Source organism: Schistocerca serialis, chromosome 3 (assembly GCF_023864345.2).
Source record: "Schistocerca serialis cubense isolate TAMUIC-IGC-003099 chromosome 3, iqSchSeri2.2, whole genome shotgun sequence".
NCBI lineage: Eukaryota > Metazoa > Arthropoda > Insecta > Orthoptera > Acrididae > Schistocerca > Schistocerca serialis.
In genome coordinates, this window is record NC_064640.1 from 19603288 (window position 1) to 19618747 (window position 15460).

The 15460-nt window shown below is 39.7% G+C and overlaps 1 protein-coding gene across 1 annotated transcript in view; it reads right to left on the reverse strand.

Annotated features, from left to right (window-relative positions):
- LOC126469681 (tyrosine-protein phosphatase 69D) overlaps window positions 1-15460 on the reverse strand; it is a 400445-nt gene that overhangs the window by 236442 nt on the left and 148543 nt on the right. The window contains exon 9 of the mRNA XM_050096833.1: window positions 14018-14093. Within this exon, the coding sequence (XP_049952790.1) occupies window positions 14018-14093 (76 nt within the window). The remainder of the gene's footprint in view (window positions 1-14017; window positions 14094-15460) is intronic.

Consider the following 15460-nt stretch of genomic DNA (forward strand, 5'->3'; position numbering starts at 1 on the left):
CCCTCACCATCAATAGAGCAAGGGTCTTGTATTCCATTATTTCTCTCTATTTCTGGAGAACCCTGCAGTCTGGTGACCCGTCCACAATCCCGACAGGTGATGCTGAAGTACAGCAGGAGGACATATGGCCAAATTCCAGCACTTATAGCACCGCATCGGGTGAGGGATATATGGCTTTATGTCACAGAGGTAGACCATCACCTTGACCTTCACGGGTAACGTGTCACCCTCAAAGGCCAAGAGGAAGACACCAGTGGCAACCTGATTATCCCTCGGACCCCAGTGTACACATCGGATGAAATGGACACCTCGCCGCTATAAACTGGCACGCGGCTCATCAGACTGCAAAAGAAAGTCCCTGTGAAATATGATACCCTGGACCATATTTAAGCTCTTATGGGGCATGATGGAAACAGGAACATCCCCCAGCTTGTCACAGGTGAGTAGTGCCCATGACTGGGCAGAGGATGCTGTTTTGATCAAGACTGACCCTGACCGCAATTTGGACAAGCCCTCCACCTCCCAAACTTGTCCTCTAAATACTCCACAAAAAACTAAGGGTTTCATTGACAAGAAAGATTCCCCATCAACTCTCGTACATACGAGGTACCAGGACGAATAAGCTTCGCTGCCATCCTTAGCCTGGCGTTCCTCCCATGGTGTGGCCGGGAAGGGGGGGATGATTTGGGGTCGTATTTCTTAGCATTGAAGTTAGACCTTGACTGCTTAGAGATTGCTGGTGTTTGACCACCATCTAGAGGTGGCATACTGCACTTCATGGCGAGTCATCTGCCCTGATGCCACCCACTCCAACCAGGGGCCCACCCCATGGGCGCCACCCAGTCACAGCAAAGGCCACCTGGCAGGATGGCCACTGCCAGGAGTCCCGATGCCCCAGGGTGATGGGCATTTACTCCTTGGCATACGTGAGGAGTTAACGGCGCAGGCATCAGCAGAGTGATCCCTGTGTGGTCAGGGGGCTACAACCAACAGGGTACATGGTGGCCCCACCCCAACGGACTGACTACCGTGCTGGATATCAGGTGCAAACGATCTAAGAAGTCCATTATCATTGACAGCACAGAAAGCAATACTGCACAGAGGATGGAGGAAAATGCACCCAGAAGGGTGACCTCACCCAACAGCTGGAGAATGAATGGAAGTGCAGATCCACGTCGATTAAGGATGCAAGAGGTTTCAGTGCATGATGGACACTATGCACCACGTAAGGTGCCTTTCCCCAATTGGCTCGCTCTTCGGGAAAATTTTTAAAAATGGCGGTCAAACCCTACAGGGGACCATCACATAAAGGCCGAAACGTGTGAGACTCCTCTTATGACGGGTAGGAATACCTCAGACCTATTCTAACCCCTGGACCTGCAGGGGGGAAAGTAATAGTGATTGGGATGCACACGGAGGAGGAGGAGGAGGAGGAGGAGGAGGAACAGTAATTTCTCTGTTACAAAATACATGAATACAATAGCACAAAAAATTGTTAATACTGGTACAAGATATCCTCTGCCAGGCACTGAACTGTGGCTTATGAAGTATATACAACCATTTAGATTATAAACAGTGTTCCAGTGGAAGACATGAGGAACATGACAATGAGGCATCTCAACAAATGAGTAATTTGTAACTGAATGGTTACCTACATAGCAATGCACAAACTACATGATGTCAGTAACTGATAACAGACTCAGAAAATTTCAGCTGTCACCGCTATCTCATTTGGAGAAAGCTAAAGCAAAGGATTCTGCCATGGTTAGAGATAGAAATCGCACTAGTATTCATATGAAATGATTTAGGAAAATCTGGGAAAACACACAAAAAAGGCTAGAGGTTAATTTGAACTGAGGGCAACAGAGGAGCATAGGGCAACAGCAGTATGAATGCAGCAGGCACACATTCATCACTTACACACTACACAGTGCAATATAGTTGTCATAACTTCAGAGAGAACATTTGTACTACTCAAATGAGACTTTTGTTGTCAGTTGTACGGAGGTAAGTGAAACACCTCGACTTCTACCCTGCATACGTGACTTTTAGTGATAAATTATTTTAGGGTTAGGGGAATATGAGGAGAGGGAAGGGCCTGTCAGCATTGGGGCAACAAAGAACTTCACATATGCACTGAATATCTAAGGTCTATACATCTACGTGTCCACTCTATTCTTGAATCATTGTGCTTCCACGGGTACTATTAGGCTAGGGATGGTTTGTGTGGATGGACATCATCTTCAGATAATTATTTCTTCTTTCCTTCCTTATGTATGTTACCTGGCATCACGTTAAGTGGTGTCATCCTAATATCTCTGGAAAGTCAGGGGTTCCTCACAGTACTTCCTCAAATTACTCACTCCAAAGAAGCACACATGCGACCTATGTGTTGGTCTCTTTCAATGTGGATAAAATATCATCTCCCTTGTTGTCTCCAGGTAAGTATGGGTAAGAAGTGACAGTCTTAAACCATCTTGCACTCAGGTGTTAAATTTGTGTGCTCTTCAATGTCGGAAACACACTGCCATGCTGTGCAAGTCATGACACACCATTGGTCTTCTACCACACACAACCTTTTTGTGATGGTGTCTATGAACCATACACGTGGATTTGGACCAGCTGCAAGAGCTTCTAGCAGTTTGTTTGTCACAATGTGTATTTTTCTTGCAACAGCCACATAAATATATGAAAGAACCTCAGTCCCAAAACTAATACAATAATATGTGGAAACATGAATATTAATACAGGTGTTGAGGGTGAAATTAGTAATAACTTCCTAAAAATTCAACACTTTTGAAATATCAGAAACGTTAAACACTGCTGCTATGGTATAGCAAAGCTCAGCATCAATCTTAGACCATGTACTGACAAATACTGACATGGCAAACTGTATACTGTAAAACCTCCAAAACTGCACAGGTCTAGAAATGGATCTTCTCGGCAGGCAAATTCTAGGGCACTGGCAAAACAAATCTGGGATGAAGTGTGAGTGGAAAACAACTTAGCATCTAAGTTCTCTAAATTCTGCAAACAGTAAATTAATTTTTGAGGAGGTATTTGCAAAAGTAGCCACTTCAACAGCAGAAGCTGCGGAAAATGGGTGGATACCTTTAAGTAACAAAGTCCTCCCAGACAAATTTCTCAGTTGTTTACAATAGTGCTAAACTAATCCATTGTTCCTAAATTGCTACTACAGATGAAGAATGATATACAGGAGGCTACTGTTTACTGGGGAGAAAAAGACTGAATGACAAAATAACATATAATGCAGAAAATAAGAGCAAAGTAGTACGACAAGTCACAAACAATGAAACTGGAAAAGGTCTACTGAACAGACATACAAATTGAAGTTGAGAGCAGAGTAATTTCAAATCCTCTGCAGTTGACAAAGTTTGTAAATGACTATTTCTGTGGGATTACAGAGAAGGTAGAACAAAATCTTTGTAAGACATGTCTAGTACCCATGGTGAATTAAACTGCAAGCACAATAATATTGTTCCCTCTGACAAAACCTGACGTCAAACAATGGAAAATCCAGGACAGAATAACAACAATATTATGAAAAGGATAGATTTCTACTCACCATGTAGTGGAGACGTTGATTCGCAGACAGGCACCCCACACCTCCCAAAGTCCCATGGTCCAGTGAATCACATTCTCTGCCAGGGTTTTGAATACCTCTCATCATGCCCTGAAATGAGGAATTCCCTACTCACCGTCCTTCCCACTCCTCCCACAGAGTATTCCACCACCCACTGAACCTACACAATATCCTCGTCCATTCCTACACAACCACTGATCCCAATTCATTACCTCGTGTCTCATATCTCTGTAATAGGCCCAGCTGCAAGAGCTGTCCAATACAGCCTCCCACCACTACCTACTCCAGTCTGGTCAGAAGCATCACCAATCCCATCAAAGGCAGGGCTATCTGTGGAACCAGTCATGTGCTCTAAAAGCTAAGCTGAAATCCTTGTGCTGCGCCCTATGTGGACATGACAACCAACGAGCATGAATGGTCGCCGACAAATTGTGGCCAAGAAACAGCTGGACCACTCACTTCCTGAGTATGCTGCCCAACACCGCATTCTTCATTTCAATGACTGCTTCACAGCCTGTGCCATCTGGATCCTTCCAACCAACACCAGGTTTTCTTAATTATGCAGGTGGAAACTCTCCCTGCAATGTATTCTATGTTCCTGTAACCCACATGGCCTCATCCCCCCCCCCCCCCCCAGCACTACACAGCCTTCTGTTCCACCAACGAACCTGTAGTCTTCTTACTTCTCTCCTTCCCCCACTGTCTGTCTAACCTCCCAACTGCACCTAGCTGCTCTAACCTCTCTCCACCTCATCCCTGTATGCTCCCACAAGCAGCGTTTTATCTTCTTCCACCCATACCCTGCTATTCCCCCCCCCCCCCCCACCCGCCCCCTCCTGTCAGCCTCTCCTGTACTCCCACCACCCAAACTGCTTATCTCACCAGGCACTGTTGCAGTCTGGCCTCAGCAACCAGAGACAGTCGTGTGTGTGTGTGTGTGTGTGTGTGTGTGTGTGTGTGTGTGTGTGTGTGTGTGTGTGCGCGTGTGTGAGTTGCGTTTGCTAGAGAGAGAGTGAGCGAGAGAGAGAGAGAGAGAGAGAGAGAGAGAGACTGATTAATTCAAAAGTAGGCCCTTTCACAGAAAGTTTATATGTTTAGCAGTCTTTTGTTGTGCCTGCCTGTGACTCAACATCTCCACTATGTGGTGAGTAGCAGTCTATTCTTTTCATAAAACCAGGAAAACAATACAGAAATTAAAAATTAGAAGTCAGCAAGCTTAGATGAGATTTCAGTCTCTGTCCAGAAGGTGTGCATATACAGCATACCAACACCATTAACAAACATAATAAATGCATTCCATAAATATGATTTTTTCCTGAGAACCTAAAACACTTGACTTGCAGCGTTGCTAAAGAAAAGTAATGCAGAGAGTGTGAAAAACTACAGGCCACTTTCACAACTGTTGTCGTTCTTAAAAATAATTGAATTAATCATGAAAGATAGACTAAAAAGTTACAAGAATATGTCCAATATTTTTAACGAAGTACAGTCTGGTTTCCAAAGTGCAAGAAGTACAATACTTGCCATAAGAGAGCTCACAAAACTGATAGTTGAAGCTCCTGACAAGGATGACAGGCATATCCCTAGACTTGCCCACGGCTTTTGATGTTGTTGACCATGAAATACTATTAAACAAACTAGGAGGATTAAGTGTATGAGGAATAGCAAGTAAGTGGGTGCAAAAGGTACAGATGCTGTTTGCTGAGGGTAAATTCTTGGTAAAACAACTGTCCAAGATGAAACACATACAAAAGTGTGCCTCAGGGTAGTGGATTGGGTCCAATTCTGTTCTTAATATACATAATGATTTTCTTGGCAGTATAAAATATAAAGAAAATGTATTTGCTGATGATAACCACATTGTCACTGATAACAAACCAGAACCCCTATGAGAGAAAGCAAATAAAACCATCAGGGATGTTAATGATTGGTCAGTATGTAATAAATTAACATTGAACATAAAGAAAACAAACTGTATGCACATCAGCATACAGTGAATAAACAACTTGGTCATATCAAGTATAAATGATAAATTATATATAAAAACAAAGATGAGGTGACTTACCGAACAAAAGCGCTGGCAGGTCGATAGACACACAAACAAACACAAACATACACACAAAATTCAAGCTTTCGCAACAAACTGTTGCCTCATCAGGAAAGAGGGAAGGAGAGGGGAAGACGAAAGGAAGTGGGTTTTAAAGGAGAGGGTAAGGAGTCATTCCAATCCCGGGAGCGGAAAGACTTACCTTAGGGGGAAAAAAGGACAGGTATACACTCGCACACACGCACATATCCATCCACACATACAGACACAAGCAGACATATTTAAAGACAAGACATTTGTCTTTAAATATGTCTGCTTGTGTCTGTATGTGTGGATGGATATGTGCGTGTGTGCGAGTGTATACCTGTCCTTTTTTCCCCCTAAGGTAAGTCTTTCCGCTCCCGGGATTGGAATGACTCCTTACCCTCTCCTTTAAAACCCACTTCCTTTCGTCTTCCCCTCTCCTTCCCTCTTTCCTGATGAGGCAACAGTTTGTTGCGAAAGCTTGAATTTTGTGTGTATGTTTGTGTTTGTTTGTGTGTCTATCGACCTGCCAGCGCTTTTGTTCGGTAAGTCACCTCATCTTTGTTTTTATATATAATTTTTCCCACGTGGAATGTTTCCTTCCATTATATTTATATAAATGATAAATTTATAGATTGTGTAACAAAAAAAGTTTTTAGGGATGCACGTTGATTGTTAATTGACACGTAATGTGCACGCCAAGATACTGGCAAAAAGAATGCCATCAGCATGTTACGCTCCTACAGTTGTAACAGGCTATGTTTTGTGGTGACATACTACTCCTACGTATACTAAATTCTTGGCTAGGGGATTATTTTCTGGAGATCAAAGGTGTAAAACATGGACACAGTTGTCAAACTGCAGAAAAGGGCCATAAGAACAATAGCCGTTGGGCTCGTTGTAAAGAACTATTTTTTTAAAAAACCTGCTCATCCTTACTGCACCAAGTGGATACATCTATTAATCTGTTGTGCATATCAGGGTAAACATGACTAGGTACTTCACTAATAGTTCTATACACAATTATGGAACAACAGCCACTTTTGACTTACATTTACTGAGGTGAAAACAAACAAAAAACTAAGAACAGCATTTTCTACAAGGGAATAAAATTGTAGAATAAAGTGCCCAAGATGATGAATAATATTCCTAAAATACATCTATTTGAAAAGGTGACTAATACATACTTCAAAATTAAAGTATACTACACAAAAATTACTTAGAGGACTCCAAGTAGTGGTTAGTAACAAAAGGAGAAAATTACAATATCCTGTTACATTACAGGGCAATGTAATGCTTTTACAAGCACATGTTCCAAGATCTATAGTACATGATAGTAGTGTTTAGCCATTCTCCTGAATTCAACATTTAAGTTATCGGGGAAGATACTGATTCAGTTTTCCAGACAGACAGAAGGAAGAACCTGGAGACATCTACGTTCACGGCCCTGGAGTCACCAGTGGGCATTAATATTGTGTCACATGCAAAACTATGTTTTTATAATAAGATATTTAGTGCCAATTGTGTATGATCAATAGGACATTGTACAACAGAGACCACGAGAAGCTCGTAGTTACAGAACCTGAGGAAGAGCCACCCCAAAATGATAATTAAAACATTTTTCTCAGTAATGTACTACAAAATTTAAATTATCAGGATGCATTTCAAATATTTGTCACATAAATAAAGGCAGTCAATGTTTTTGGAACTTCTGATATCAAGTGATGTTTCTCAAACAAGTAGTAGATAGTCTTAACTCTGCATCTTGAAGTGCTGGTTAGCTGTATGTGGTAGGGGCTTGGGAGCATGACCTCCTGCAAGCCCAAATGGGAGAGCATGAGGGAGTCCTATTTCACATTCCACTGCTTACACCAAATGGGAATGAACAGTTGCTGAAACTTGTTATTGAACCTCTGTCTCTGAATATCCCTATTATGCTTTGAGTGTCATTAATTGACATTTAGTATTCGTATTATTTTGATAATGTTTTAGAGTTGGCTCTGGCAATTCTATCCACTGTAGGAATCAGTTTGTAAGTGTATTGCTAGTGCGCACTAGAGTACGGTGATAAAAGTGCCACAACCTAAGTGAGAGTTTCACAAATGAGCAGAGGAAATATACGCACAAAAAATGTCCCATTACCATTATTAGCAAGTTTCTTTTTGTGAGTGTCAAGTGCCTGAGTTACAGTGAATACTATTTCACTGCAAATAACTGGGACATACCATGAGCCTCAAAGCAACACAATATGAATTGAGTGTGCAATTTGTTACACAACAATCTGGAACATGAGCTTGAAAACAAACTGTTGAATGGCCCAAATTTTAATGGAATTACCACAGACCATTTTGCAGTGCAGAAGGGGTGATGGGCTGATTTCATCTATAAACAAAAGAATGATGGTGAGCAAAACAGGGATTAATATGCAATAACAAGCAATTCCATTGTTGTAACTGCCTATTTAGCCTACAATATGACGTGCTTAAAAATGGTGGTAACATGTTTTCCCACTGACATCATATTTTCTGTCACTTTACACAACAAACTTTACTAAAAATGACTTCTCTTGGAGAAATCTTTAATATGATGACCCACTTATACTACATATTTTTGTAATACACAATTATGAATACAACAGCCAATAAATACAGTACGCTAGCTTTGCAAGCAGTTAAATCAACATGGTGGCTGCTCGAATGGGTTATTTCAGCAAACCACAACACAAGACCCATGACATCATGGAAACATCACTGTTTTGTCTCACAAATTCAAACACTGCAGAATGAACACATACAAAATATTAAAAGCCTCAATTTTAGAACTGAAAACATGAAAAACATGTTAAATATGCAGCAAAGCCAATATACATTGCATTAAAGATATCTCCGAAACGCGTCTTATAGTATGATTTGTTGTGATACAAGTGTCGGGAAATATGACGACGTCAGATACATATGCTACCTATAGATCTTATCTTGGAGTTTGTTTTTGGTGTTGAAACAGAAAGGAGATAAAGTATGTAAGCTTTTGGTTTGAGTGTGATCAACATGTATACAGCCAGACAGGAGTTTGAGTCCTACTATTCCAAAATGTACACTATCTGATCACTTTTCTATACCTGACCATGTCAACTGTTGGCAATGTGACTGTGAAGTGAAAATGACAAGGAACAACACAGCAGACCAGGCAAATCTCGTGTACTGATAGATAGGTACTGTCCAGCATTGCATATAACGATTGTAAAAAAAATAGCATTAAATCAACAGAAGGAATTACTTGTGAATTCCAAGTGCTACTACAAGTCAGGTAGCACAATGACCATGCATAGGGAGTTTAAAAGAATGGGATACAATGGTTAAGCAGCCCCTTGTAGGCCACAAATTTCTGTAGTCAATGCTAAGCAACGGTTGAGGTAGTGTACAAAGTGACACTGCTGGATAGTGGATGACTAAAAATGAGTCATTTGGAGTGATACATCATGTTAAACCATATGGTATCCAGATGGAAAGGTTTGGATTTTGGACATTGTGTGTAGTGCCAACAGTGTGGTACAGAGGAGGTGATGTTAGCATATGTGGGTGTTCTTCATGTTTAGGGTGTGGTCCCCTTATTGCACTTACGAAGGACGACTGATTATATTGGCATGACGATGTATCCTGACATAAAGCAGTGTCAGTGAGGCAATGGATGGTATCATTACTGAAATGGACTAGCCTGCTCAGAGTCCTGACCCAAACCAAATGGAATACCTTTGGTACGAGTTAGAACGATTACTTCATTCTAGGCCCCAGCGTCTAGCATAGTTACTTTCTCTGGTTTCTTGAGGAAGAATGGACTATGACTCCTTCACAAACATTCAGAAACATCTTTGAATGTGTCGCCAGCAGAGTTCAAATCATCATATAGGCAAAGAGTGGGCACTAATAGGTGTCCAGATCCCTTTGAACAGATAGTGTAAGCCCAATACCAAAATTATTGTATTACTACGCTCAGTTCCTTCATGGCTGGTGTGTGTTAAAAGTGATTATTGGTATAATCTATGTAAGTTCATATTTCTCTAATATTTCTGTCACAGTCATTACGAGAAATGTACTTGGGAGGTTCCTTCTTCTGGACTGTTACATTGCGTACATCACATTTCTTGTAGTATCTGGCACTGAAGATTACTGAGCTATCCGAACAGTTCATCTCTGAATCTCCCTCCCCCCTTCCCATTAATCAGATTAAGCAAGTTAATAAGTTGGGGGGGGGGGGGGGGTGTTTAAATGATCTTATTTTCATCTCTTAGAGGAACATTATTCTAAATGTAAAAATTTGCTCAGGATTGAGGATTAACCATGAATTTGCAGTGCTAAAAAGTCCACAGAGATTTAAAGACAGTTTTTTCTTCAATTGCTTGATGCACTTTTGCTCATCCATTCTGATAGTTACCATGTCGCTTTCAGAACACATCCATAGTTCAGTGTTGTGCCTGGCGGTCTAGTGATAAAGCATGTGATGGAAACTGAAAGGTTGCAGGATCAAATCCTGGTTGGAGCAAGGATTTTTCAGTCTGCCTTTAACCTAGCATTCATCTTCCAACAATATGGAGATCTGCCAGAAACGACATGTGGTTCAAATTCCACATTAGGTCCCCTTTTCCCAGTTGGGTAACTGGGGCAGATTAGGAACAAGCAAGTCATCGAAGTGCTGTACAATTGCAAGACTTGCACAAGGCCATTAAGCCACACAAAATTATTATGGCAGTTCAGTGTTTCTTCATTGCTACACGTCAATAATACCCACTGTACTACATGTATTCTTCTCTCTAACAGATAAATTAACACATTTTATTTTAGTTAAGGGTATATTTCTGGCTCAAACATCACTGGTTACTTAATGTATGTGTGCATATTATACTGCTTCATTGGGTGTGAGGGACAAAAGCCATATATTATTCAAGGTGTATCAGTATGCTACTAGTACATATAATGAACAAAATATACTGATCATTTGTGACATGGTTATCATGTGTAGTTCATTGTGAACTATGTTAAAAACTCTTTAACTTTACTTTTATTGTATGATAAGATTATTTGCTAGCTTCATGAACAATTTTTCACAAGACTAATTGTGTGTTCAATCACTAAAGGGGAACAGATTGCATATCTCTATTAAGTACACTATGTAAACAGCACATCTACTCTACGTGTTATGAAATTTGGCACTGCAATTCTTACATTTCTGTTAACTTATTGTCCTTCACAAATGGATGACATAGCTCAGTCAATGCAGTTAGTAATATTTCATAACTTAAATGTAACTTTCGAAATCAGGCACCCATAACACATCCATAGACAGTTACATGGGTTCAAGATGTGCAGATGTGTATGGACCTAAACAGTTTATGTAAATGTACAAGAATGAGATGTTTTGTGTACAAATGCATAACTAAATCTTCATTACTATGGAAATCAAGGAGTATAAATATTTTTTTTGTTTCTATATGAATAGTTGACAACAACATGAAGAATGACAGAATGCTTGAATCATTCGTTAGTCGACAGTTGTGGCCCAAAGGTGAATCATTACATGTGTGATTAAATGTACAAAAATCACTTTCTTTCCAATTAAATCTGTCACTGAACTGTGATTTCTTCCTAATCATGTCACTATCATTTTCAGAATCAGATGAACTATCAATTACATTTCTTGTTTACCGTAGCATCACATCTTCTGACGTAGAAAGCTTAAGATAGTTGCTTTCAGAATTGATGGAGGAGCTTATCACTTACAATGTCATCGAATAAATCAGCCTCACTGTTGCTCTTCATACAACAACTTCCTCAGTAGAACATCTGATAAGAAAAACAGTGTGGTGCAAATCCTGATGAACAGTGATACTTATGTACATTGAATGCAGCAAAACAAAACAACAATAAAGTACCCAAGCACAACTGAGCAGCCAAAACTGTGAAAAGATAGTGATTTATGGAGGCAGAAAATCTGATGTACGCTTAAACCTGTCAACAACACGCAGGTACCCGAGTGGTGGTATGGGTATGTTTGGTATTAATGTTCAGTGGATGGCAAGGAGACTCAAGTTAACTTTTCGGTAACACTAGAGGAAAACCCAGAGGCCACACTCTCATCAATAGCACCTTGGGGGAGCAAAGGAGCATGACACGTTAACTCGACAACAGCAGTCAAATGGTTAACAAGACCAGCTTCACTCAATAGCTCCCAAGTCCTAAAAAACCAGTGGTATTCTCAGTGACATACAATAACCAAGAGACAGAGGGAGTAGATACTCCTTAGTTCCTGTGGTTCCACCTTCACTGTGAACTATATAGGGAATAATATGTACTCCAGACTGTTGAGAGATTAAGCTTAACTGCTTGCTCATTAAAAACACTTTCTCACATTGGGGCGGAATCAGATACAAAAGCAGCCTACTGCTCTTATTTCCACTGTGTATAATTTCATGTCTAAAGGAAAAGTAGGTTCACTCTCTCTATTCAGTTGATGATATTTTAAATGCGAGTTAATCAGATAAATTAACAAGACAATAAGCATGTTTCTGAACTGTTACCGTAAGTGCTGTGTGTATAAGCTCATTAGCTTTTAAGGATTACACTGGTTTGCATATGTCATTACTGTATATATGATAAGTCAGGAAACATGGAAGCAGTTTTGGTTTCACTGTCTAAATCCTTCATCTACATTTACATGGATACTCTGCAAATTACACTTAAGTGCCTGGCAGAGAGTTCACTGAACCACCTTCACAATAATTCTTTGTTATTCCACTCTCAAACAGCATGCGAAAAAATGAGCACCTACATCCTTGTGTGTGAGCTCTGATTGGCCTTATTGTATTATGACAATCATTTCTCCCTCTTTAGATCAGCATTAACAAAATATTTTCACATTCAGAGGAGAAAGTTGGTAATGAAACTTTGTGAGAAGATCCTGCCAAAACAAGAAATGCCTTTGTTTTAACGATGTCCATGCCAAATCCTGCATCATGTCCATGATACTCTCCCCTTTTTCTCCATAATACAAAACATGCTGCTCTTCTTCGAACTTTCTTGATATATTCCATTAATGTTATCTGTTAAGGACGGGCATAGTGTAGGCAGTCTAGTAGATCTGCTGCGTCCTCTACACCAATAAAATGTGGTCTTTGGTTCATTTCCCCATAACATTTTGTGTGTGTTCCTTCCAATTTAAGTTGTTCATAACTGTAATTCCTACGTATTTAGTTGAATTTATGGCCTTTAGATTTGATTGATTTATCACGTAATTGAAGTTTAATGGATTCCTTTCGCACTTATGTGGATGACCTCACACTTTTCATTATTTAGGGTTAATTGTCAATTTTCACAGAAGACAGATATCTTATCTAAACCATTTTGAGATTGGTTTTTATCTTCTGATGCCTTCATTAGGCGATAAACGATAGCATCATCCTTATGGGTCTCGTGACCCCTGTAATGATAAAATGCAAAGAGATGTAACCATTGTCCTAGTCGAAAGAAGGACTCACATGTTCTGTTGAGGTTGACCATAATACTTTTCCTAAATTAAAAGCCATTTTCAAACATAAAACAAAACAAATTTAAGTCCATTTACTCAATAACAAAATACTGCCCAACTGCTTCAATTTTTATCTAGATATTTAAACCATACACAACTTGCTCCACTCCTTGAGAAAAAGAAAATTTACAACGCTTCAAACTAGCAACAACAACATGATGAAAGTTCTTAAACTCATGTTATCTTTAAGACGTCAAAGTTCTTGATGCCAGCTCCTTGTGACACAAACAAGTAATTCAATCAAAGAAAATCTATCTGTACATAACAATGAGGTATATGAAAAAAATTGTCTCTCACGAATTCCCTCATTGCTTTAGCCCATGAGTTCATATTTAAGCCCACAATCTTCCATCAACCCATGCTTATTGAATGTCACATCTATTCTTAGATTTGGTAAAGTTTATGTGAAACTGAATCCATATGTAAACTAGACACCATCAGCTGACTGTATGGACATTTAGTGGCAATGGGCTATTGTATTCAGTGATGTATCTATGAGATAACAAATCTAATGAAAGATTTCTATGGTTTAAAAATCCTACACCATAGTAGGTAATATGAGGAAAGTATGCTTAGCAGTAAATACTGTAAAATTTTATTTACTTGCAACTGTAAACTATTTTCACTTGGTTTTTATTCCAGGTGTGATTATTAAGTCTCAAACAAGAGCATTAATGACTTTGCAATCACAGTTATATGCTACTCAAGCATCTACATAAAGTGCAAGCAAAATGTTTTGAACATTTTCTTCAGTCTGCTGTTACCTCCATCCAGTGTCTGTCCATAGACTTCATTGGACCAGTTTCCACACTGCTTTGTATATTCACTACATGCGGACATCTGCAACAATTCATGCAAATATTTATGGCGGCAACAAGGAAAAGTAATAACGAAATAGTAAAGGACACATTTATTATTGGGGAATCTTAAGACCATCATTTAGTAACATGATGGAATGGTTGTATGGTGCAGCTCAAAACTACAACCATTCCATTTTTTTTTTTTTTTTTTGCCTCAATGAACTGTTACTACAAAAAAAACTCTCAACTTACCGATACCATTACTCTTTTTATATTTTGCCCAGTCTGTCTGCATAATATATCACCATTAATATGCAAGTGTCACTACAATCACTGTCTCCTAAAATTTTTATCTTGTAGTGCCTTTTTCCAAACTAAAGGAGTACTTACAAGAGTCTCTGGCATTCTCATCCTACCCCTAAATTTGGTGATATATTTCACCAAGTCCTGCTGTTTACTGCTCCATTAATTTTGCCGTCCTAAGTTCTTTCCATTAATGTAATTTCAGCTTCATTTTATTTTACCAAACAAGGTAGTCCAACAGCTTGTAAGCCATGTGATGATCATTGCCTCAGTGACACAAAAAACTTTAGCAGCAATGACTGTACTAAGCTAGCTTAAGGAGAGTGATTAAAAACGAAAAAAACTCTGTATAACACCTAATAATGCAAGTGGACATAGGAGCAGCAGTAAATTTTGTTGGTTGGTTGGTTGGTTGGTTGACTGATTGATTTGGGGGAGGAGACCAAACTGTGAGGTTATCGGTCGCATTGGATTAGGGAATGATGGTGAAGGAAGTCACCCATGTCCTTTCAAAGGGATCATCCCAGCATTTGTCTGAAGCCATTTAGGGAAATCCTGGAAAACCTAAATCAGGATGGCCAGATGCGGGTTTGAACCACTGTCTTCCCGAATGCGAGTCCAATGTGCTAACCACTATGTCACATTATTCAGTGGCAGTGACTTTAGTAAATACACAAATTTATGCGACTTGGGTTCCCCTCTCCTCACACAGATTTTACGAAAGATGGTTAGCTACAATAAACAGCAGATTCTGATCTTAGGTCAGTTCTCCTCTCCTGTCTTTTACTAATCTGTTATTCGCCCTCTCACCTTCCTTGTTGTGGATCATTCCCATACTGCAGACATGTTAGACTTTGATGCGTTTAACACTTTTGGTTTCTCCATTACCAAGAGGTAAATTTAGTATCAAATCACATTCTGTATTGGTAATTGGAGTCCCTCTGCATTGAGCTTTTGTCATTGTTTTCCTGTGGGCTCGGTTGTGCTACCAGTTTTCAGTTCCACTTTACGATTAAAGAATCCATCCACCCTCGTTTTTTTGGGGCATGGCATGTCTGTCGCACTGCGTGACTCCGCCAAAGCCGAATTAGACCATCTAATGCT